Genomic DNA, 26,492 nt, shown 5'->3' on the forward strand with positions numbered 1-26,492 from the left:
AAAGGAATAGGAAGCAGTTGATGGTATAAGCAGAAGACTGCTGGTAGGTCAGGAAAAGATGCTGCTAGATGGACAATGATGTATCATGGAAGACAATAACTATTTATTTCCTACTGGAAACTCTAAAAATCCCTAATGAGCTCCAGCCAGCTCTAGCCTTGCTAGGGGTGGGGCAGCAAACTTCCTTTATAGCACTGAAGGAGGTGGTAATAGTCTTGGCAATTCACTCACTATCACTTTCAACACCTCCAGTATATGGGAAGCATGAATTTTTACCTTGTCCTCATCACATTTGGGATTGTCCTAGTTCATCATATGTCTGATGGTAAGTCATTTTTAACCATAATGCAGATGTTTACATTTGTTTAATTCTTTTCAATGCTGTTTGCTCTGTTCAGAAAAATAGTTAATTCATGAAGTACAGTATGTCAACTTGGAACAAAGGATTTCATTTTTAGTTTTACTGGTAAGATCTTCTTGGATGTCCCTGTTCTATTCATAAAACCATAAACAGGACAACTACACTGAGAAACCGTTGAATCCTGACTTGGGAGAGGAGAGGTAGCAGTTTAAATAAGGAAGCAATAGCCGACAGTCATCAATCTGAGTAGTTTGTATCAATAAAAATGTGCTAAAAATAAAATAATAGTAGATATGCCTTCCTCAATGGCTCTTTCACATGCAAGATTTTGGTGAGTGGAGAAGGAAGCAGAGATCAAAGTAACTCCTCTATGTAGTAGTTTCCTTTTTAAAAAATCCCTCTAATTGTAGTAGTTTATTTTTAAAAAGACATGCTATGAGTCAATTAGATGTCTTTTTTAAAAAACAGAAGCAGTGAGAGCTGGCAAATGTTAGCAGAGAAGAGCTGGGGATGGCTATTTAATCCCTTCTTTTGGACACACTTTGTAGTCCAATCCTCCTATATTAAAATCTCAAAAGAAGTTATTTTAAACACAGTGCTTAAGAGAATATATTAGGCAAAGTGAATGGACAAAGAGTTGTCTTTGAGTTCATTCCTTCCTCCCTTCCCCTGGGAAAGGGAACATAGTCCTGGCTCGGCTGCGTTGCCACGTCAGGCAAACTCAGGTTAACTAGCACCATGGTTTGTGTACACAACACCAGGTGTGTTCCAAGAGTTTGAAACAAAGCATTTCCTCCTACTGTTTGTTGTCCATCTGTGTACGTTACGTGCCCAAATGATTAACCTGAACTAACACTGAAACAAGACCTGTGCTACCGAGCCATGTAGTTTTGGGGTGCAGCAAGTAGTTTTTGGGGTGAAGCTTTCTGGTGAGCCCATATTTCCAATTAAGCTCCTTCTTAAATGTGCAGACCAATCAATTCCATGTATTGCCTAGCCATTAATACTGTGCACGACCTTCAGTCACTTTTAGTCAAACTTCCTTTCAAATAAGGGTCATAAAATTCATTATCCTTAATTAAAGAAATGTACTATTATAGATAGATAGTGTATATAGCTTGGAGATAAACATGGCTATCTGTCATTATTGCCTTTTCCTTCAGATTTCCATAATATGCAAATCTTGTGGTTTCTTTTGCTGGCAAACCTCAATTTATCTAAGCTGGCTTAATGAAGTATGCAAGAGCCCTCTGTTGGCTGAAAGCAAATAAAGTACAGGCATACACACCTCATTTTATTGTGCTTCGCAGATATTGCGTTTTTTTACAAGAACCTCCACCAGCAAAAAGATTACGACTTGCTGAATGCTCAGATGATGATTAGCAATTTTTAGCAATAAAGTATTTTTAATTAAGGTATGTACCTCGGTTTTTTTCGACATAATGCTATTGCACACTTAATAGACTACAGTATTGTGTAAACATAACTTTTATACACACTGGGAAACCAAAAAATTCATGTGACTCGCTTCATTGCAATATTCACTTTATTGCAGTGGTCTGGAACCGAGCCTGCAATATCACTGAGGCATGCCTGTAAATCCTAAAATACTACAGTCTTCACAATCTGGTGGCTTTACTGACTTGAGATTCTGGGAGATTTGCTCCTACATCCTACATCCTACATCCATTAAGTGGGAGATAGCAAAACCAGGGAGCAATCCTTTTTGAACAGAAGCAGTACTTCTATGAAGTAAAAATGCATAGAACCAGGCTATGTGCATTTATCTTCACCCACAATACATCTGAAATATCTTTTATGATGATGGTTTTCCCACCTGATACTCACTGGTCAAGTTTCTTAATGCATTTTTTAAATGAAAAGCACAATGGGAAGACAGTTGTGTTGTTGTTTGCTAAGATTCTTCTTTTACACGTGTATCTCATAGTGGGTCTTTGACACCCCTACTCAAAATGTTTGCCTGTTTGCCTGGCATATCTATTTTCCAGAGTCCTTCCTGATGTCAACTTAATAGCAGGGCTTGTCACACCTTGACTTCATGGTATCTGAGATCACCATTCTCAACTGATAGAAAATGCATGTTTTGGAATTTCACACATTGTCTTGGAGACAACAGTGAAAAAGCTGATTTGGAAATATCAGCAATAGAATAAGAATGAAAATTTCGAGCTCATGAGAGAAGAAGCTCTAATGGGTTTAACATGATTTTACTTTTAGGGAGCTAATTTAGGGTTGCATAAACCCAACATCTCTACACCCTCCCTAACCATTTATTTACTGGCCTAGGAAGTCTGAAAAGTTAGCACAACACATAATCTAGTTTCTAACATTGTGTCTTCTGGATGTTAGCCAGCAAAACCTTTGCCAGGAGTTCAATTAAGTTTTGATTAATTATCCTGCAAATGCTCCAGCCTGAATGCATAACTAAAAACTGGGAGGCCAGTCTTTGGCTCTTATGTTCCCCTTATTCTGAACCTAAGTAACTATAACTGCTTTAACAAAATTTCTGTATATTTCTACTCTTATCTTTCTGAATGTTTGCACAAACTATCAAACAAATGTACTAATCTCACCTGCTGGTAAGACATGATCAAGATTTTGCCATGCCAACTCCAACAATACATGGAAAGAGAACTGCTGGATGTACAAGGTGGATTCAAAAGGGGTAGGAACATCTTTGATCACATTGCTAACACCCAGTGGATAATGGAAAAGACAAGGGAGTTCCAAAAAGATGCCCATTTTTGCTTTACTGGCTATACTAAGGTTTTTGACTGTGTAGACCACAATACGTTGTGGTTAGTCCTAAAAAACATGGCTGTTTTTCTAGGTCACTGCATGACCAAGAAACAACAGAAAAAAATGTGGAGCGTAGTTTGAAAAATTGTTGGGAAAGGAGTGCCTCAGGTTTATAAACTGTCACTTTAAATTATTTGCAGAATATATCATGAAATATGATGGACTAGAAGAAATTGTAGTAATTAAAATTGCTAGGAGAAACATCAACAACTTTAGATATACTGTTAATACCACTTTGATGGCTGGAAGTGAAGATTTAAGGAACAGGATGTGAAAATCAATCTGCTGTGTGTACGGTATATATACACACACACACCCCACTAAAATTATGTCAACAGCAATGCCAATCCAGTGCAAACAGGCAAAGAAGTTGAAGGGGAAACAGACTTGACATTCCTAGGCTTTTAAAAGCTCAAAGGTGTGGTGACTGTAGCCATATTTCTACCATAGCTGGGAGAAAGATTATGACAGGTTGGGACGTGGTGGCACTGCGGGTTAAACCGCTGAGCTGCCGATCGGAAGGTCGGCGGTTCGAAACCACGCGGCGGGGTGAGCTCCCGTTGCTAGTCCCAGCTCCTGCTCACCTAGCAGTTTGAAAACATGCAAATGTGAGTAGATCAATAGGTACCGCTTCGGCGGGAAGGTAACGGCGTTCCATGTCGTCATGCTGGCCACATGACCCGGAAATGTCTACGGACAACGCCGGCTCTAAGGCTTAGAAACGGAGATGAGCACCGCCCCCTAGAGTCGGACACGACTGGACTTTACGTCAAGGGAAACCTTTACCTTTACCTTTAGACAAAAGATTAAAGGACACAAACAATGAAGGTATGCCTTATCATGGCCATAGTTTTCCTATCGCCTAGAGAGCAAGAAAACAAATCCTTCAAAGTTAGATGAAGCAAATCCAAACTTCTCAGAAGACCCTGATGTTTGGAAAATCAAAGGCAGTTGAAAGAGTCCTTCAGAAAAGAAGGTGGCTAGATACCATAGGAGAGAGCCAGTTTGGTGTCATGGTTAAGGCACCAGGCTAGAAACCAGAAGACTTGTGAATTCTAGGCACAAAGCCAGCTGGCTGACCTTGGGCCAGTCTCTCTCTCTCTCTCAGCCCTAGGAAGGAAGCAATGGCAAACCACTTCCAAGCAATCTTGTCATGAAAACTGCAGAGACTAGACTAGACAATTGCCAGGAGTCAACACTGACTCAAAGCAACAACAACAACAACAAACCAGATACCATAACGCCAATTAGGGATTGGGGTTGTCATGTTCACTGTTTCAATGTAGTTTATACATCGTAATGTTTCACATGCCATGGCACATTTCTGTTTGGGAGGGAGTTGCTGTGAAACCTTGTACCAAGCTCTGTATCTGAATTCATTACAATGGAATGTGTTTGGGTTATGTTACCTGTTCAAGGCCTTTTCCCGCAGACCATCAGAAACCGTTAGGAGCACTTGGGATTGTGAACTTGAGAAGATTCTATGGGGGGAGGGATTTCATTTGCACCGAGGGTTTTTAGTTTGAATTTGGCATGCTTTTATCATTCTCAGCTTTCTCTGTGATCCTGCATACTATTCTTTAATAAATCAGGTATCTTTGAATTCCTGTTCATGATCTGACAGTGTTTTAGGATAGGCAACCATTACATAAAGCTGAGAATCCCCAAAGTTGGACCGTTAGCTCCTACCAAGATCAGTTTCTTGCGAGGGAAAATAGTTAACAATGGCTGAGTCCAAGCTCATGACCAGGAGACTTGAGGAGACGGCTAGCTTGATGCCTGAGTCGATGGTCAAGAGTGGAGAACTGAACCTCACCCCAGAACCTTCAGACTCCTGGGATGGATCGAGTTCCAATTCTGAGGTGGAGGAATCTAACGATGGGGAAGAGCCAGAGCAACCGGCCCCCAGCGAATTGCTTGCAGAGTTGATCACCTTGGATGAAGTAGGGAAACCCCAGCCAGGGATGTCGGGGGCGTCCTGGAAGTATTGGTTCCCACTAACCCCAGACAAAGAATCTATACGGTGTCAACAGAGAGAAAGGCGAACACGTGAGGGAGGGAGGACTCTCAAAGCCCTGAAAGACTAAGAGTGATGGAGGCCAAAATAGAATCGATAGAGTACATGCTAAGAAACCTGTCTCTGTCACTGGAGGGGCAGGGGAGGTGCAGAGGAGATCCCAGCTTCCCACAACCATCCCCCATCCTTCCACCCGGACCGCCAGCGGAGCAGGGCCGGAGACGGCTCCGGGATGAATCTCCACCCCTCAGGGCTTGATCACCAGTGTCCCCACCCTGAAGGGGGAGAATTACTGTAACCTGGGGCCCAACCACTCAAGTGGCTGCCAATTCCACTCCAACCGGAGTGGGGCTGAGAGATTTTTCTGTCAAGTTTGATGGGGATCCAACAAAGTTATCTTTCTTTTTAACTAATGTTAAAAGTTATATGAGGCAGTTTGGAGCATACTTCCCTTCCGAAGAGGCTAAAATAACTGCCATTGCTACCAAGTTGAAGGGTCGAGCGGCTGACTGGTATGTTCAGTTAAGTGATGCTGACTCCCCTGCACTTGATTATTTTGATGATTTCATGTGGGCATTAAAGCTGCATTTTGAGGATCCTCTGGCCAAGGCAAGAGCTAAGAAGTTGCTGAAGGATCTTACCCAGGGCCAAATGTCTGTAGCTGATTATGCCCTAGAGTTTAAGGCTCTAGCTGGGAAAATCCCTGACTGGTCTCAGTCAACCCTAATAGAACGGTTTAAAGAGGGACTCAACCAGGACATCTTATGGTGGGCATTGTGTAGAGACGACCCAGAGTCATTGTACGACTGGATCTATCTGGCAGGCAAGGCTGAGCAAGCTCAGCATACCTTCATGCAAACTAGAAAATCTGAAAAACCACCCGCCACCATGAGGGGACCCTGAAGTGCTACGACTGCTGCCCAGCAAGCTATAGAGCTTGGGATGAGGAGAGAGATCGGCGCTACGCGAGGGGTCAGTGCCTCCGATGCGGAAAGGAAGGGCACCAAGCAGCTGATTGCCCAAAAGCCAAAGCTGGAGATCGAGCGGGGAAGCTGCCAGCCAAATCGCCCCCCCCCTCGCAGCTGATGACAGCAGCCAAGGGGACAGCCGATGCTGAGGAAGTAATCTACTTCTCAGGAGAGGCTGAAGATGACTCTAAGGAGCTGGCAGGAAATGCCAGCCACCTGCCATGAAGAGCGTCTGCGGGCAGGTAGAGGAGGATGGGCTCGAAGATGCTATGGTGAGTGCTGACTGTCCCACTTTAGCAGTAAAAGTGAAATTGGGTTCCCGCACAAAAGCTACAGAGGTATGGGCTTTAGTTGACTCTGGGTGTTCCAGGTGTTTAATTCACCCTGATCTGGTTGCTGCTTTGGACCTGCTGAGCTTCCCCCTCCAGCAGTCTTTGATCTTCACACAGTTGGATGGTTCAACGGCGGCGGGGGGGGGTGGCAACTCATTTCACTGGAACTGTCGCACTGCAAATGGGCAGCCACCGTGAGACTTTGAAATTCGTTGTAGCACCTGTTGGCAATCCCTTGGTAAACCTGGGGATCCCCTGGTTGACCTATCAAAGCCCCTATATAAACTGGGAGCACAGAACTGTGACTTTTAAAGATGGATTTTACCAAGCTCCTACAGCGGAGAGTTGCACGTGCGGGGGTTGGAAGGGCAGCGATCGCCACGCCACGCCCTAACTTGCCACATTTAGAAGGCTTGCCTGATCAATACCAAGACTTTGCAGATGTATTTGGGGAGATGGAAGCAGATCAGCTACCCCCCCTCCCACCGGAAAACTGACTGTGCAATAGAGTTGGTCCCCGATGCTCAATTGCCCAAGCCTAAAATTTATCCGATGACTCAGAAGGAGCTTGAGGCATTACGGGACTTCATTGACAAAAATCTGTCAAGGGGATTTATTGAACCTGCTACTTCCCCAGTTGGGGCCCCTGTGTTATTCTGGGAAAAGAAAGATGGCACGCTTCGACTCTGTACAGACTATCGAGGGTTAAATTCCATCTCTATTGTCAACAAGTACCCTCTGCCCTTCATGAAGGACATGTTAGCTCATTTGTCAAAGGGCAAGATTTTCTCCAAGCTCGATCTTCATGAAGCCTATTTCCGCATTCGCATAAGAGCTGGGGATGAGTGGAAAACTGCTTTTAATTGCTCACTAGGATTGTTTCAGTACAAAGTCCTCCCTTTTGGGTTAGCGGAGGCGCCAGGAGTCTTCATAAAGTTGATTAATGAAGTTTTACATGATCATTTGTTTAAAGGGGTCCTGGTTTACTTAGATGATGTTCTCATTTACACTGAAACCAAGGAGGAACACGAACGCCTCCTCAAACACATGTTACACAAACTTAGAGATGCCAAACTCTATGCCAAACTTTCCAAATGTGAATTTCACAAAACCCAACTTGACTATCTGGGCTATCGGGTGTCTGACAAGGGTATTGAGATGGACCCTGCAAAAATTCAGGCACTTCTAAGTTGGGAATGTCCCCGCACCCGGAGGCAATTGCAAAGTTTCCTCAGGTTCAGTAATTATTATCGCCAGTTTATCCAGGGGTTCGCTGAGATTGCCTTGCCCCTCACTGATTTACTCTGTACCAAGGGCTTGGGGGAGACACGCAAAGTAAAACACCCTGGGGCCATGTTGAATTGGACGCCTGAATGCCAGGCAGCATTTGAAAAGTTGAAAACCCTTTTCACTGCTGAGCCTATTCTACAGCACCCAGATCCTGAATGCCCCTTTGTGGTCCAAGTTGATGCTTCTGACTCCTCAGTTGGGGCTATTTTGTTACAGAGGGATTCTGAAAATCACTTAAAACCCTGCGCTTATCTGTCCAGAAAATTTTCTGAAACCGAACGCCATTGACACGTTTGGGAAAAGGAGGTGTTTGCTGTAAAAGCCGCTTTGGAAACCTGGCGTCACCTCCTTGAAAGCGCTAAATGCCCTTTCGAGGTTTGGACCGGTCACAGGAATTTGCAAGCCCTCTGCACCCCCCAGTGTTTCAGCCCTAAACAAATTCGCTGGGCTCAGTTTTTCAGTCGCTTTAACTTCCAGTTAAAATTTATCCCTGGAAAGAAAAACTTTCTGGCTGATGCTTTGTCACGTTTACCTCAAGACCTTGACCAGGTGGCAGATGTGGTTGGGACTGTTCTCACTGAACCACAACTGGGCTTAGTTGCTGTCACTCGGAGCCAGACCCATGCACAGGCAACCCCACCCCCAGCCCAGTCTGGGAAGCGGAAAGTACAAGTTCCTTGTCAGTTACAGAAGGACTTTCTCCAGGCACTGAAATCTGACACTTGGTTGCTAGCTAATAGAGACAATGTTTCTTCTGAAAACGGTCTGGCGTGGGTGGAACACCACCTTTATGTGCCTGAAACTTTAAGAGCTGATGTTTTGCAGTGTTCCCATGATGATAAACTTGCTGGACACTTTGGTTTTGTCAAAACCTTGCATTTTGTTCGCCGTCAATTTTGGTGGCCAACCTTGAGACGTGATGTAAAAGACTATGTTGCTTCCTGTCCTGTTTGTGCCATGTCAAAACGAAAGGGGGGAAACCACAGGGGCTTCTACAGCCAGTGGCCAGCCCATCCCGTCCCTGGGATGAGATTTCTATGGATTTTATTGTGGATCTTCCTCCCAGTCAGAAGAAAACTGTCATTTGGGTTGTAAAAGATTTTTTCTCCAAGCAAGAGCACTTCATTCCATGTGCATCCATCCCATCAGCCCCACAATTGGCGCGCCTATTTCTCCTCCATATCTACTGTCTCCACGGTAGCCCCTCCCTTTGGTCAGTGACCACGGGACACAGTTTACTTCCCAGTTTTGGAAATCATTTTTAAAATTGATTGGCACCAAACAAGCACTATCCACATCTTCCCATCCTCAGACTGACGGTTCTACTGAGATTTTGAACTTCACTCTTGAACAGTTTCTTAGAGCATACATTAACTACCATCAGGATGATTGGGTGGACTTATTGCCTTTTGGTGAAGTTGCTTATAACAATGCTGTGCATCAAAGTACCGGACAAACCCCTTTTCGCATGGTTTCTGGTCACGACTTTGTTCCCATCCCTGAACTGCCACAGCCCCCTTCCCAAACATGTTCTACATCTGACTGGGCTGTTAAACTGTCTGATTCCTGGCCAGTAATTCAACAAGCTTTGGCTGACACCCAGGCTGCTTACAAGTCTCAAGCTGATAAGCATCGCTCTTTACAACACGACTTCAAAGTTGGGGATCAGGTGTATCTATCAACTAAATTTATCAAATCACCTCAACACTCTAAAAAACTTGCTCCCAAATTCATTGGTCCTTTTCCTATTGTTGGTCTTATCAATCCAGTTACTGTTAAATTGGAACTGCCTCACAATTTGAAACGCTTGCACCCTGTTTTCCATTGCAGCTTGCTTAAGCCTGTGCACCACTCACCACATTGGCACCCTCAACCTCCTCCTCCCGCTCCAATTATGATTGATGGCCAACAACACTTTGAAGTCAAGGGCATTGCTGATTCTCGCAAGCTTCGAGGCACCCTTCAGTATCTGGTTCGATGGAAACACTTTCCTCATCCTGAATGGGTGTCTACCCACCATGTTAATGCTCCTGATTTAGTTCGCTGTTTCCACCTTGCTTACCCTTTGAAGCCTGCTGCTTAATGTATTCTTTATTTTGGGGGGGCAGTATGTCATTTTCACTGTTTCAATGTAGTTTATACATCGTAACATTTCACATGCCATGGTGCTGACGCGCATTTCTGTTTGAGAGGGAGCTGCTGTGAAACCTTGTACCAAGCTCTGTATCTGTGTTCATTACAATGGAATGTGTTTGGGTTATTTTCTCTGTTCAAGGACTTTTCCCGCAGACCATCAGAAACTGTTAGGAGCACCTGGGATTGTGAACTTGAGAAGATTCTATGGGGGGAGGGATTTCATTTGCACCGAGGGTTTTTAGTTTGAATTTGGCATGCTTTCATCATTCTCAGCTTTCTCTGTGATCCTGCATAAATAAATCAGATATCTTTGAATTCCTGTTCATGAGTCTGACAGTGTTTTAGAATAGGCAACCATTACAGGGGTAGAAAAGGTAAATTATTGTATGATAGCTACATAGAGCAGTCTAAGAGTAATTATATCTTCTTGGAAGACAGTAGTATCTTACCTCAGATGTCAAAAATATAGAATTAGACTCTATCCAAAAAATTAACCCACATTATTAGAAAACAGAGACACATGAAGCAAATTAGGGGAAGTATGGTCTCCTTGTTCATCTTTTTTGTACAACCTGCTCAGGAGGACCCCCACCCAATCATCTGTCATTCTGAAAACTAGTTTTCTGAAGTACCATTATTTCATGAAATTTTCATTGTTATTCTCTTTTCACTGACTGTTATGTGATGGCTTGAATCCAACTTTTATTTGAAGAAAACTTAATAGTTAAAAAAAAGTCTTGTATGTGTTTTAGTAAGCTCATAAATCAGGTTAAGTTTCGTGTGGAGAATTGAAACAAAGACAGGCTATTTTCACCCATGCTGCTAAGCCAGTTATTAGGGTTTTTAAACAATGGCTGTTGAATAAGCCTGTGCACCTGGTTCACTGTCAGCCTCGTGAGGTAAACCAGATATGAATCACAACCAGATGAGCTAATTCTACTTCATTGTAAAGCTACATTGACAGAATTTTGCAAGTATGAAAGCATAATTCTCCCCCCTCCCCCGTCTCCTTTACAGACCAAGAAAATAGGGAGGGTCTCTTCTGAACCTCTTGTCCTGCCCATTATCTAGCTGCGGGCTATGCTGTCTCTTATCTGACTGTTCCCTTGGCAGTCTCTCTTTGCCTAGTCTCCCAAGGTCTTTCTCACATACTATTACAAACAGCATACATTTACAAACAACTAGAACCTTAGTAAATGAGCATACCAATCAGATTATGGCTTAATGCTATAAGTGGTTTTTAATATATATCTTTCTTATTAGTACCATTTCTTATTAGGTGCTCCAGCATATTTCACAAGTGTTTCTAGCCAATGTTCAAGCAAAACAAAGGGCCTTGCATGGTGTCACTCTCATTGCTGCAAATTGGGATTTGAACCATTTCTTTGGTGGTGACAGGAGGGTGGGGGAAAAGAACTCTAACACAATTTGTAATCTTTCATATACTACCAATCCATAATGTAGTGATTTTCCCTTTCAGTTCTCCTCCAACTCACTTTTTCGGATCTCAGCAATCACTCTTCTAGAAAGATTCACAAGTTTGTGTTTCTCCTCAATCTCCCAAATGATTTGCTGGGGACACCATCTATTTCAGTGTTTTTCAACCTTGGCACCTTTAAGATGCATGGACTTCAACTCCCAGAATTCCTCATCCAGGCTGTACAATTCTGGGAGTTGAAGTCCACACATCTTAAAGTTGGTCAGTTTGAATAAGGTGATAGAAACTTATGGGCAATTTATTTTCCTCTCCCCTTTCCACTTTGTTTTCATTTCCACATTTATTTATTTATTTATTTATTTAATTTTTATTAAAGATTTTTAAAAAGGAAGATAAAAACTAATACAACTAATATAAGTAAGAAAAAGAAATAATTCAAAGAGAAAGCTAAAAGTGCAAGAAAAGAAAAAAAAATTAAAGAAAAATTGAAAAGAAAGAAAAAAGATACAAAGAAGTAGCTTCTGATTTTTTTTACAGCAGTTATAACTACAGTTATAAAATTATCTCTTACTCTATGGTTACAACATAACTCTCTTTTTTCTATAATGTATCCTGTCTAATCACCAAAACCATAAATCATAAGTTCATTTTTTTTCTTGTTTCACAAAAAGTCCGTAAGGGGTTTCCAGTCAGCAATAAATGTAGGTATTGCCTTTTCTCTGATCAAAGAAGTCCATTTGGCCATCTCCGCAAGTTCCATCATCTTCACCAAACACTCCTCCATTGTGGGGAATGTCAAATCTTTCCATCTTTGTGCATACAATAATCTTGCTGTGATTATCATATACAAAAAATAGTTCCATAACTTTTTTCCAACTGTTTATCCATCAGTCCCAAGAAGAAGAGTTCTAGTCTCAATTGTATATTTGTCATGTTCTCATTCTAATGTCTGGTTAACATTGTAACGTTTCACATGTCATTCTCTGTTCCGTATCCCTTCACCCGGGGTTTTTCCATTCTGTTGCACTCCCTTGTTTTGAGGGCTTGGAATGCATGTTTGGGTTTGCGCTCCTGTTCAAGGTTACGTTCCCAGGCGCGTCTAACGGCATTCAGCACCTGGGAGGGGGAGCGTCCTGACGGGCGACGGGGCGGGACCTGCCCACAAGCAAGGCTTTTAAGTTTGTATTTGGCGCGCTTTTGCTCATTCTCAGCTTTCTCTGTATTTGCATACTATTCCTTTAATAAATCAGTTATCTTTAAGCCCGAGCTTGTGAGACTGAGTATTTGGGTTTAGGCAATCATTACATAAAGCTGAGAATCATTTCTTCCATTTTCCGCTGGCCCCATCCAATCCTGGGATAAGAGGGAACGCCAGCGATGACCGAACCTCAACTTCGCGTAAGTGAGGGAGGCGAAGAGGAGCGGGAGGTGGCCAAAAGCCGGCCAGCGCTAACCTCGAGAGCGCAAAGAGCAGCACGTCGGGAGTTGCGAGATACCCAATTGGACGAGCTGCTGACATCCATACAGGAGAGTCTCAGGAGTGAACAGAGATCTGTTATGGAAAGAACCACGGGGAGGGGGTCTCCCCAATTGTCCTGGGAGCACGAAGTCCCCTTGTCACCGAAGGTGGTGATAACCAACCAACCCCCGGAGGAGCCGGTCACTCCGGCCCGTATGAGGGCATTGGAAGATAAAATGGATTTAATAGTGACGATCCTCAAGGATCTACCCAGAGAGGATCAGCCCAGAGAGGCAGAGCCCACCCCGGAGGATTGGGAGGAAGAGCCGTCACAGTACCCCAGGCACAGCACCCTGTCGACCCGGGGGAGAAGTAAGACTCGATCAGCCCATCAAAGGGGAGAGCGAGAGGCAAGACCTCCTAGGGATCGACCACCTGTGGGGGCTCGGCGTACGCTGTCATTCGCGGCACCGCCACAGCCAGCTGAGCCGGTAAGAACCTTCCCACCATTTGGAGTGAAGTTTGATGGGGATCCCGCAACGCTCTCCTTCTTTATTACGAATGCCAAGCATTATATAGAAGATTGGGGTCGGAACTTTCAGTCTGAACATGGCAAGGTCAATTTCATTGCCAACAAGCTGAGAGGAAGGGCAGCGGATTGGTATGTGCAACTATGCCAAGCTGAGGCAACTGAGTTAGAGGACTTCGATGAATTTTTGTGGGCACTCAAGGAGCATTTCGAAGACCCCCTAGCTCAAGAAACGGCCAAAAATGACCTGCGCAAACTCTACCAAGGGTCCCTCTCAGTTGCTAAATATGCGTTGGAGTTTAAAGCTTTAGCAGGAAAAGTGGAAGACTGGTCTGAGCCAACAATCATCGAATTGTTCAAGCAGGGGCTAGAACCCGAAATCCTTCGATGGGCGCTAGGCAGAGACGATCCCAAAACGCTATATGGGTGGATTCAGTTGGCGGGAAGCGCAGAAAATGCCCTACGAACCTACGCCCATACCAAAGAGCTTAGACAAACACGTCTTGCTAGAGGAGCGCGCACATCTGGACTTGCCAGCCGCCCCAAACCGAAAACCTGGGAAGAGGAGAGGGAGCAACGGTTCTCCAAGGGTCAGTGCCTCAGATGTGGGAAAGACGGGCATCGAGCCACGTCGTGCCCGAGACGCCGTCCTGAGGACCGACAGACGAAACCCACGGTAAAGACGCCTGCTCCTGCTCCACCGCGAAAACTGAAGGCGGCCCTCGCAGAACTGGACCCCCCCGACCTACCCTTCGGAGAAGAGGAGGAAGAGTTGCAATTCGAGCAGCCGGCGGGAAAAGCCTACCACCTGCCCTGAAGGGCGCCCTAGGGCAGGTGGAAGAAACCGGGCGTAACCATGATTCGGTGAGTGGAAACTTCCCCACACTGACTGTTAAAGTTAAACTGAGCTCAAAAACCAAAACTGTGGAAGTGTGGGCCATGCTAGACTCGGGTTGCTCCCGTTCCCTAATGCACCCTGACGTGGTAGCAGCTCTCGAACTGCCCACGTTCCCTTTGGCAAGACCCATGATTTTCACCCAATTGGATGGAACTATGGCGGGAGGGAAAGCAGTCAATCTTTCCACGGAACTGGTCGCTTTGCAGATGGGCTCCCATCAAGAAAAGCTGCCATTTGTGGTAGCTCCAGTGGGGGGCCCTCTGGTAATCCTGGGAATGCCTTGGTTTGTGCAACAAAACCCTTTTATCAACTGGCTCCATAGAACTGTAACGTTTGCAGATGGATTTTACAAAGTACCCGAAAAGGACTTACTGGAGGACATGGAGGGTGGAGGGGTAGCGTATACTACTGTGCAAACGCTTCACCCTCTTGAAGGACTACCCAATCAGTATCAGGATTTTGCTGAAGTATTTGGGGAAAAAGAAGCGGATCGCTTGCCACCCCACCGAAAAACGGACTGTGCCATTGAGTTTTTACCAAATGTAAAATTGCCTCACCCAAAAATATACCCCATGTCTCCCAAAGAGCTTACCACGCTAAGGGAGTTCATTGACAAAAACCTGGCTAGGGGTTTCATTGAGCCGGCAAATTCCCCGGTAGGAGCTCCTGTCCTATTTCGCCCAAAAAAGGATGGGTCATTAAGACTCTGTACCGATTTCCGCGGGCTCAATGCGGTCTCAATATTAAATAAATATCCTTTGCCCCTGATCAAAGATATGTTATCACATCTGGCCAGAGGCAAAATCTTCTCAAAACTGGATTTGAGAGAAGCTTATTTTCGCATTCGCATAAGGAAAGGGGATGAGTGGAAAACAGCATTTAACTGTCCTCTTGGGGCTTTCCAATATAAAGTCTTACCTTTTGGTTTATCTGGGGCACCCGGGGTTTTTATGCAGTTAATCAATGAGGTCTTGCATGACCACCTATTTAAAGGGGTACTGGTATATTTGGATGATGTATTGATTTATACTGAAACCATGTCAGAACATATCCACTTGGTGCGTCAAGTATTGGCTAAATTGAAAAAAGCACAGTTGTACGCAAAACTGTCAAAATGTGCGTTTCATCAGTCGCAAATTGATTACCTAGGTTACCGAATTTCAGCTCAGGGCATTGAAATGGACCCTGCAAAAGTAGAAGCTATTGTGGCATGGGAGCCTCCTCGTACCAGGAGACAATTACAAAGTTTCCTTGGATTCTCTAATTTCTATCGGGCATTCGCCCAAAATTTTGCAGAAATCGCCCTGCCCCTTACGGAACTGTTAAAAACCAAAGGACAGGGGGATACGCGACGTTCGAAGAACCCAGGCGCGCTCCTTAAATGGACTCCAGCCTGTCAGCAAGCGTTTGAAACGCTCAAACAACTTTTTACCACAGAACCAATTTTACAGCATCCAAACCCCTCTAAACCCTTCGTGGTACAAGTCGATGCTTCTGATTTTTCCATAGGCGCAATCTTGTTACAATCTGACCAATCTGGCGATTTAAAACCCTGTGCCTACCTCTCTCGCAAATTCACTGAAACAGAGAGACGATGGCACGTTTGGGAAAAGGAGGCTTTTGCTGTAAAAACGGCTTTAGAGACATGGCGACACCTATTGGAAGGTACTTCCAACCCTTTTGAGGTCTGGACTGACCATAAAAACCTGGAAGCTCTAAGCACCAGCCGAAAACTCAGTCCGAAACAGCTGCGCTGGGCTGAGTTCTTCAGCCGCTTTGACTTCACTCTTAAATTTATACCAGGCAAGAAAAACTTTTGGAAAAACCCCGGGTGAAGGGATACGGAACAGAGAATGACATGTGAAACGTTACAATGTTAACCAGACATTAGAATGAGAACATGACATATTGCCCCCCCAAAAGAAATCAGGGAGCCGGTTTGTCAGGATAGGCAAAGTGAAATTGGGCTACGAGACGAGGAGAATGCACGTCTGGAGCAGCAACCCATTCAGGATGAGGGAAATGTTTCCAGCGGACGAGGTATTGTAGAGTAGAGCGCTGGCGTCTGGAATCGAGAATAGATGCCACCTCGAAGTGCTGCTGGTTGTCTATCATGAGGGGAGGTGGAGGAGTGGGTTGCGGATGCCAACGGTCCGATGACAGGCAGGGTTTGAGTAAGCTACAATGGAAAACAGGATGTAAACGTTTAAGGTTGTGAGGTAAATCAAGTTTAAACGTAACAGGGTTGAGCTGAGCAACAATTGGAAAAGGACCGACAAATTTAGGACCAAGTTTTTTAGAGGGTTGTGGGGACTTGATAAATTTAGTTGATAAGTAGACTTTATCCCCGACTGCAAAGGATGGTTCTGGGGAACGCTTGGCATCAGCATGGCGTTTATAGGTAGCTTGGGCATGGTGGAGAGCGAGTAGAATATTAGACCATGAGTCTTTGAGAGAGTCTGCCCAGCCAGCGAGGGTGGCTGGGAGTGGTTGAGGATGAGGAAGTTCAGGAATAGGAACAAATTCACGTCCAAAAACTGTTTTAAAGGGAACTTGACCAGTGGTTTGATGAATGGAATTGTTGTAAGCGACCTCAGCAAATGGGAGTAGATCGACCCAGTTGTCTTGTTGGTAGTTAACAAAAGCTCTGAGGTATTGTTCTAATGTAGAATTAACCGCCTCTGTAGATCCGTCCGTTTCCGGATGCCAAGCAGTAGAAAGTGATTGTTTCGTACCCAAAAGTTTTAAAAATGCCCGCCAAAATTGTGACGTAAATTGTGTGCCTCTGTCACTCACCAAACGGGCGGGGATACCGTGGAGGCGGTACACGTGGATGAGGAAGAGGCGTGCCAGCTGTTGTGCGGTGGGGATAGAAGCGCATGGGATAAAGTGGGCTTGTTTGGAGAAAAAGTCTTTGACGACCCAAATGACAGTTTTTCGTTGACTAGGGGGTAGATCAACGATAAAATCCATGGAGATATCTTGCCAAGGGACAGACGGAGTGGCCACGGGTTGAAGGAGACCCTGGGGCTTGCCCGGTTTGCGCTTTATCGCCGCACATACAGGGCACGCAGTGACATATTCCTTTAAGTCTTTGAGTAAAGTGGGCCACCAGAATTGGCGGCGAACGAGGTGCAAAGTTTTCACGTAGCCGAAATGCCCCGCTAGTTTGTCATCGTGGCAGCGCTGGAGTATGGTTTTTCGCATTGCTTCGGGTACATAGAGACGATCGTTGCGCCAGGCAAGATCATCAGTGAAAGTTAACATGTGTCTGTTGGTTTGTAACCAAGTATCTGTTTTAAGGTGGGAGAGCAACTGTTGTTGCAAATCGGAGGGAATTGACAAGGGAGGCGAGCCGCTGGAAGGCTGAGCGGCTGGAGGCGGACTCGATTGTGCTCGGGTCTGGCTGCGAGTCACCGCTGCCAGACTTAATTGTTTGTCGGTCCAGACGGTGCCTTGGACCGTTGGTCCAATTACCAAATCTTTTGGTAATTTGCCTTGAGTGATTTTAATATTTTTCTCAGAAGTGCTATCAGTTGTGGGGTGATTTATTTATTTATTTATTTAATTTAGTAAATTCCTCTGCCACCCATCTTGTGTACCATGACTCTGGGCAGCTGATCACCCCATTCCAATCCCCCATCAAATACCAATTTTCATAAGAGAAACTATTAATCCTTTTCACATTTATTTTTTGAGAATTCACTTTTGCTAGAGTAACAGTTTTCAAAGGTTGGTTGGTTGGTTGGTTGGTTGGTTGGTTGGTTGGTTGGTTGGTTGGTTGGTTCCTTCCTTCCTTCCTTCCTTCCTTCCTTCCTTCCTTCCTCTCCCAGTATAAGCAGTCAGAAATCAGATCTCTCCCTTGTATTCAGAGGGACTTACTCCCAAGTATGTGCTCCCAGGATTGAACCACAAAATGAACTTGACCACTGACTGCTGGGGTATCAAACAGTTCTTGCAAGTGGGTGTTCCACTGGAGCCTCCCATTGCATTGACCATGGTTGTCTGTTTCGGGGTGAAGAAAGTCCTTGGGTAGCTGTGCATTCCTGCAGGCATGAAGAGGCTTGTGGGGGAGAAAAGAGGTAGCCTTCAAGCTGGAATCACCAGGAGCTTTTGAGAACTTGTGTGCATGTCTTCTTTTCTGCATGATTACTTTAAAACTGCCCTACCTGCTATTTCATGACATCACTCATTTATAGATGTTAATTATTTTAATTAATTTAGGTAATGGGCAAAGATGTTTTTCTTCCCTTAGAGTTCATCAAGCAACCTCCACCCACACTGTAGATCAACTGTCTTGGTAGCAGACCTGGAGAAATAAGGTGCTGTCAGTAAACTACCCAGCTCACCGTCTCCTCAGCCTGTCCCGTCTCCTTCCTTATTCCCCCTGTTAAACATAGGTTTAGTGTTAATCCAGAATAGTGCTACTCCAGAACATTGCTCAACTCCTGCCAGCTAATAGTTGGGCTCCCTTTGAACTCAATCACATGAAACATGTGTGCAAAAGTAGAGCAAGTCTTGTCTAACCATATCTTCTTCCCAACCCCAGCACCATCCCACATGAAGAATTGCTGGATATTTCCCCACTCAGTGATATTAGCAAGGAATAGAAATGAAGCCAGGGGAATCCACTTAATTTGCCCCACTTTAAATATGTATGGACAGCACCCTTTGCTGTGATGATTGTCCAATGTCATGAAATTGGGTGCTTGTCCAATTTCATGCTGGCATAGTGTCCTGATGATTCCAAGATGGGACAACAGCACTTTTAACCTCTTAGAATCCTTTCCTTGTGATGATTCTTAGTGGGAACCAATCTTTGCTGGGCTGATAGAAAGATCTGGCTGGCAGCTGTTTTGTGGAATGGAGAAAAGCAAATTTAAGGCTGTAGTGGTTGAGGCCTGAGATGAGACCAAGTCAGACTCATCTGGACAAGGGGAAAAATCAGATTTATCTGGCCATTCCAGGATACCATAAATACCTGATAAGGAAGGGCAAAGATAACTGATGAGGATTAGAAAAAGGGTCAATGTTCACAGATAAGATGGAGACTTTTATTTCCTGTTTCTCTCCCTTTTTCCCTTGTGGAGTTTTCAGCCCTGGTATTAAGGTATGCAGGAAGGGCATTTTACTTCATCTTTACCATCTAACATCCCCTCTGGCTCTGTTTACTGCATACCTTGGGCCTATCCATCTTTTACTCTAACTTACTCTAACTCTAGCTGAAATACTTAAATTTTCTGTTTAGGACATCTGCCACCCTTTCATCAATGGGGCAGTACTTCAGTTTTTATTATTTCTTTTGCTTCTGAGTCAGTGTTGACTCCTGGTGACTGCTTGGACTAGTCACTGCAGTTCTCTTGACAAGGTTTTTCAGAAGTGGTTTGCCATTGCCTGCTTCCTAGGGCTAAGAGAGTGTGACTGGCCCAAGGTCACCCAGCTGACTTTGTGTCTAAGGCAGGACTAGAATTCAGAGTCTCCCAGTCTCTAGCCTAATGCCTTAACCACCACACCAAACTGGCTCTCATAAGGCACATCTACTCCCTTGATATTTGCATTCTGGATAGGCCATTTCAGTTTAATTGCCACATCAGTACCACCCCTACTTAAAGGCCATTGTGTTCCAAGCTCCAAACCAAAAACTTCTGATTGAATTCCCATTTGGGAGCACTGAGATTAGAAATTAGATGGCATGGGTCCAGGGTACCTGAGGGACTGTCTCATCCCCATGACATCGACCCGTCCCACCTGATCATGCAGAGAGGGCATGCTACGGACCCCGTTGGTAAGAGAATTCCATTTGGTGGGGCCCAGAAAGTGGGCCTTCTCTACAGTGGCTCCCGCCCTCTGGAACATTCTGCCCACAGAGGGGAGGCAGGCCCCTTCGCTCCTGGCCTTCCGGAGGAATCTGAAGACCTGGCTCTGCCACCTCACCTGGGGTGGGAGGGGAGTGGTTCTTCCTGGGGGTGGCTGGCGCTGTAGAGCCCACCTCACTGAATTAGAGCTTATTGCCACTTGGATTTTATACTTATTTTGATCTTCTATTTATACTTGGTAATTTCTATTTATATTTTTGTATGCTTACAGTTTTAATGTTAGTTTTATTGTAAACCGCTCAGAGTCCCTCTTCTCAGGGGAAATGGGCGGTTGTAAAAATTTGAAAAATAAAATAAAAGAAACAAAGAAACAATTTATACAGATTCTGGTGGAACCAGATTTCAGACTTCTGTAAGATGTTTCACTTAGGCAAAAGTCTATATCCTACGTCAATGACTTTCTTTGGCCTTCAAGTCCGTGTTGACTCCTGGCGCTTGCCTGGACTAGTCCCTGCAGTTTTCTTGGCAGGATTTCAGAACTGGTTTGCCATTGCCTGCTTCCTGGTGCTGAGAGAAAGGGACTGTCCCAAGGTCCCCCAGCTGGCTTTGTGCCTAAGGTGGGACTAGAACTCCCGGTCTTCCCATTTCTAGCCTGGTGCCTTAACCACAACTCCAAACTGGCTCTCGCTTCAGTTTTACCTGCCCCGTTTTTTGCCTGTCTTTCACATAGTGCAGTTTAACATCTACATGTCTCCTATTGGGTCTGGACTGCTTGGTATCTGCATTTCTGATATATCCCATCTTATACCAGGTCAGTTCTTCAATTCGAAGTCTAGCAATGGTTTGTGTAGCCACAGAAAGTCCCTGCATGTTTGTTCCACAGCTCAGGGTTCAGCCTCTCTAGATGGCAGGGTTAGTGTGCTTCATCTTTTGCTGCCACAGGTGATGGATGCACCTCCACAGAAGAAAATGTGTCCTATAATTGATGTCCTAACAGGTTGATCCCCAGCCCAATCTGAATCTGGGTATACATTTGGAATATCAGTTTTAAATTAAAGTCCATAGTTCCTTTTAAATCTCTGCCTAGTCTTTGTACTGCTGCCTCATCTTCTTGTGCTGGTTCCCTGACCTTCCTACTCAGCAGTGCAACTGCATTGGCCACATCATGTCTGCCCACAGTTGTAATGCACAGTCGCTTTCCCACAGTGGTCTTATACTGCTCTTCCTTTACTCTTCCTTTACTTAAGTATACAACTTCCATGGATACACTTGATTCCTTTGCCTCACTGAGACTTAGAAACTTTATTAAGTCTATTACTTTTGGTTTTGATTGAGCAAGCACCCTCCACTTTTTGTAATTTCAAAGATAGTGGCTAATATTCCCAAGATATTTCACTTCTTTATAGAAGTTGTTCAGTGTCTCCAAATTGTCTCTTTTTGTCCTCTGCACTTAGATTAGATGATCAGAGTTACAGAACGTGTACTGTATATGTGTCTTCCATGTCTGTAACATTTTATTTAGTTTATCAGACCATGCACTAGCTGCTTGTTTTAGCCTATAGATTGATTTTTGCAATTAACATATACCAACTTTTCTTTCTCTGGTTTTTTTTCCTTGGTGCATGTACGTTTCCTCTTTCAGATCACCATGCAGAAAGACTCTTGATAGCTCAGGGCTCCACATGCAATTTTCTAAATGCTGCTACACTTAGAAGTATTCCGATGCTTGCATGTTTAATTACAGGCACAAAACGTCATCATAATCCTGGCCGAATGTTTGTGTGTCACTTTTTGCTACTAATCTAGCTTTTATGGCATTACACTTTTTCATGAGCATCATCTGCTGTTTTGAAAACCCATTTATAAAAACACACCTTTTTGGCCCTTTGATAGCTCTGTTAGAATCCATGTTTTGTTTTAGTGCAAGGATTCAGTTTCTTCCCATCCATCCTCCCTTTGTTTTTGTGTACTTCTTTCTATGAGTTGTGATCAGGTACATCCCTTGTCCAACTGTGCAGCACATTCTCTTGGGTGTTTAGGATTCCTTTGTAAGATTTCTGAGCTCTTCATAATTCTAATTCTAGGTGTCAGCAGCCCCTTCTGAAAAATGTTACTACAGGTAGTCCTTGCCTAGTGACCACAACTGGGATCAGCAATGCTGTCACTAAGCACAGCAGCTGTTAAGCAAAATATCATATGACCACGACGGACTTACAACTATGGTCGTTAAGTGAATCACCCATGGTTGTTAAGTGAGACATAACGTGAGCTCAACTTGCGATTTTACTTCTGTATTCTCCATTACCTCTGCTTGTTGCAAGCCAATTGGGAAGCATGCAAACGGTGATCACATGATTGTGGGATGCTGTGACAGTCATAAATGCCTGCCGGTTGTGAAGTGCCCAAATGTTGATCACATGACCACGGGGATGTTGCCTGGGTCGTAAATGAAAGGATTAGTCACAAAGTTACTTTTTCAGCGCCATCGTAACTTTGAATGGTTGCTAAATGAGTCAGTTGGTAAGCAAGGTCTACATGTATTTCAAATTCCTCAAACTCATTCTCAGTAACCCCTTCTGATTCTGTATTATTATTATTATTATTATTCCCTTTGTACTTCCTGGGTAGATGCAGGGTCCTATGCATAAAACTAGGCTGGCTTGCATTAATACTTAAATATTGTAGCTCATCTGGGGTTATTCTTTCTTCTTCATTAAAATGAGCAACATTGGATGTGTTCACTTTTCCAATTTTTAAGTTCAAAACCTGTAAACCTTTGTTCCTATATGATAGCCCAGTATGATTTCTAATTGGCTTCTGTAATTTAATTTATTCCTTTTTTCTTTAGGGATATATGCATACACTTTGCAACTAAATATGATTATTAATATAATTTTTTTTCAAGCAGTAACTATGTTGACTGGAGTTCTTAAAATTGTACTCCAAAGCAATCAGAGAACTTCATGACAATTCTAGTACCACCTGACTCATGGCTGTTCAGAATATAGTCTCAGTTCAGCAGCCTTTCCTCCTAGGTACATTAGTTACTGAATTATAATCAAAAATAATATTTCCTATTTCTTCTAGCTATGTTTCCCATCTTCTATGACTGTTGCACAGAAGTAGCCCATCACATCCCCAGACGTTGGTTAAGAAGAGTGGTGAAATTTGAGATCCAAAAGAGTGGCGATTTATGCCAAATACCAGCTGTGATGTAAGTGGTGCACAACATACACACATGAACACTCAGCAACAGGATGTTGCAGAGGTGCCTCCAAATATGATTTTATTGTGCGATCACCCTGCCTCTTTCACAGAATTTTTATAAGGATCCAAGCACTGTCCTCCACCTCTGGCCTCATGTTTGTCCACTACTTCTTTCATAGATGTCCACAGGAAAAGGGAGTGGGGGAAGTGATGCAGTACGTGTTGCGACATTGCAGTGCAAACTCCGTGTATTTGACTGAAACATCATGATGCAAGTTCAAAAGGGTGAAGCTTGCGATTTTAGGTTATTGTGATTAAGAATGGACGCCTAGAGCTTCTTGTGATATTTTTTATCTCAAGAAATCTGTTATGGAGGGATTCATCTGGAAGGATCCTTCTTTATGGAGCATAATTGCCTACAATGTCCAGGCCTTTTCTCACTGGCTTTTAACTATGGGCCTGGCAACATCCTTTTTCTGTCACATCCTCATAATGTTAATTTCATCTCTTCCCCAGCTCCAGAGAGAGACTGCCTTAAGTCATCCTTAGCTGTATGAGTATTAAAGTAACATTTTCCATCTTACCCCAACCCTGCCCTAGGGCAGCCTCAAGGTGTATAATACCTGTTGGGCTTTGTTTCCCATTTCCTGGAGGGAAGTCAGGTGTCTGCAGAGACTTGAAACAGCCAACAGAGGCAGGCCAGGGAATGGGAATGGGGACAGCACATTTTATGCTGATACAGTATTCTGCCAGCACAAAGATGGGTGAAAGAAAAGGCACCCAGTTTTGTCCTACTTTATCTTATTGCTTCTCCTTTTCCTCAGCTTTCTCACACCTCTTAATACTAGCACTGATTCTTCTTTCATCCTTGTAATGTCCCCTTTCAAAGTTTCCTCACCTCATTGTGATTCCCAACCTTGTTTTGACTTCATATTTATTACTTTATGTCTAGTTGGCTATTTATTTTCCTCATGCTTTGGTATCCAAGTAGATGCTCTTGCCCTGAAAAAACACTTACTTAATGCTTCCATTGATATCAGTGACATTTTAAAAATGCTTAAATACAGCTAGATTACATTTTTTTATTTAGACATGCTGATAGCTTCAACAATAGATAATTTGATTTTAAATTAGGATTAGTTTTGCTTTAATTTTGTTCAATGTTGTGAGCCACCCAGAGCCAGTGAGAGTTAGGCAGCATACAAGTTTAATGAATTATTATTATTATGGTTGACTGCACAGTCAGCCAGATGTTTAGACTGGATTTAGCATGTTTGTCCACCTATCAAGTGCTTCCCAAGGACCTGGAATAGGCAGATGTTGTTGTTTGATGGTGTTAAAGGTATCGCTGCAGGATGTAGGCTGTTCAACGTAAAGCTGCCTTTTGCAACTGACTGATGGTGATTTTGTCAATGCCAATGGTGTTCAAGTGGTGCTCCAGATGTTTTGGGATGGCACCCAAGGCGCCTATTACTATTGGTACTATCTTTGCTTTCTTTTGCCACAGTCGTTCTACTTCTATTTGCAGGTCTTTGTATTTTGTGATTTTCTCCTGTTCTTTCTCTTCTATTCTATCCCCAGGTATTGCAATGTCCACTATCCAGACTTTTTTGTCTTTCTTATCAACAGTTTGTGTACTGGCCATGTAATACTTTGCCTTGCCACATCTCTTTTCTATTCTTCATTTGGTGTTTCTTGTAGATTGTTATGGTTGGTCGCACAGTCAGCCAGATATTTAGACTGGATTTGGATTATTATTATTTCCTTTTAAAATCTGCTTTTTTGTCTTCTTATACCCATAGCCTTCACACCAGGCGCAAAAAGCTGTGTGCAAGTTCACAGAATAAAAATGTGAAGAAGTGGATGGAGCAGATGACCAGGTGTTGCCAGAGCACCAGTCCAGAGATCCGAAGGAGAAAGGAACTCAAAAGAGGGAGGAAAACTATGAGGAAACATGACATATTTGCCAAGTGCCAGTGCTAGACCAAGAAAGATGCTACAATATGTACTATGTAATAAACATAACAAAAGTCTCAAAATAATGGGTCAATGTCCCCCAAACATTTTGACTTGTCCTCTTTCAAAATCTCCTCCTTGAAAAGTCCACCCAGTTGACTAACTGTTTGCAGGTAATGGCCAGATTCACATCATACCATTGGTTTCAATCTGCACATTCTTTGTCATAACCTGTGATTCACAAAGCAGAGTGTCCAGGTCCACATAAGCTACTAACCATCAGGCGATCATTAGCTTTGGCTTAGAGTGGGATTTATGAAGCTAGCTATTGCCTATATCTTTGCTGATAATCCTTTGGTTCATCATGACCTTTATGTTCTTTAATAAGGGGAAATGAATGGAGAAATCTCCAGAGGAATATAGCATATCCAAACCTGGTGTTGGAACTACAAATGTATTTTCCTACACAAGGCACCAGGTTGGAAATCCATCCTTGATAAGCACAAAACAAAAAACATTGTGGAATATCTGCTGTGGTCACAATTCTAAGATGGGGAAGAACTTTGTCTTCTATCTCTTCTTTGCTTCCCCCACGTTCCCCACCTGGGTTCACTCTGTAAGCCCTATGGTTGTGGGGATACCTCACTGCCAGTAGCAGGGACAGCAGGTGAGCAAAGTGGAGAAATTTGTTGCCAGCATCCCATGTTCACTTTATGTGCAAAGCAACCGGTCTTCCCCCACTCCTTCTGAGAAGCTATACTGGTCCCCATCCTCAGTGCGCCATGCCTGCTTTGCTCCTGGCAACTTGCAACTGGCATTCACTTACCTGCTGCTTCTCTCTGGATGCACCATCCCCATCCACCCAATTGTTCCCCTTAGCATAAAGAATAGAAGAGGGGTCACCTAGTGTCTGAATTTCCATCACTATTCTGCTGCTGTTATGTCCATAAAAGGGTTAAAGCTGGAGTAACCCAAGGCAACTCCCTTTGGGACCCTCTGTGCTTATTGTTTCCAGTGGCTTCGGAAAGTTCTGTCTCCTTTTGATATCTATATAATACTAAAACTGCCACGTCTGTTTGTAACCTTCAATTGGGTGAAACGGTACACCATAGGGCAACACTTTTTGAACCAAGGTACCTCAAATGGGCTAACTTACAGATTGCATCTAAAATCTGGGACCCATTACTCCCATGGGACTGAAATTGGCAAAGTTGTGGACACTTCAGTGCCACTGTGCTGTCTGACTACACTTCCCAGAAACCCAC

The 26,492-nt window shown here is 43.8% G+C and overlaps 1 protein-coding gene across 1 annotated transcript; it reads left to right on the forward strand.

The window, feature by feature from the left end:
• Nucleotides 1-212: 212 nt before the first annotated feature.
• On the forward strand, nt 213-25,332 carry CCL28 (C-C motif chemokine ligand 28). Its single transcript, XM_063291124.1, has 3 exons — nt 213-325; nt 23,152-23,278; nt 25,074-25,332. The coding sequence occupies exons 1-3, from the start codon at nt 256-258 to the stop codon at nt 25,252-25,254; spliced, it is 378 nt and encodes a 125-aa protein (XP_063147194.1). The 5' UTR covers nt 213-255; the 3' UTR covers nt 25,255-25,332.
• The last annotated feature ends 1,160 nt before the right edge of the window (nt 25,333-26,492 follow it).

The sequence above is a fragment of the Candoia aspera genome, chromosome 2 (assembly GCF_035149785.1).
Source record: "Candoia aspera isolate rCanAsp1 chromosome 2, rCanAsp1.hap2, whole genome shotgun sequence".
Classification (NCBI taxonomy): domain Eukaryota; kingdom Metazoa; phylum Chordata; class Lepidosauria; order Squamata; family Boidae; genus Candoia; species Candoia aspera.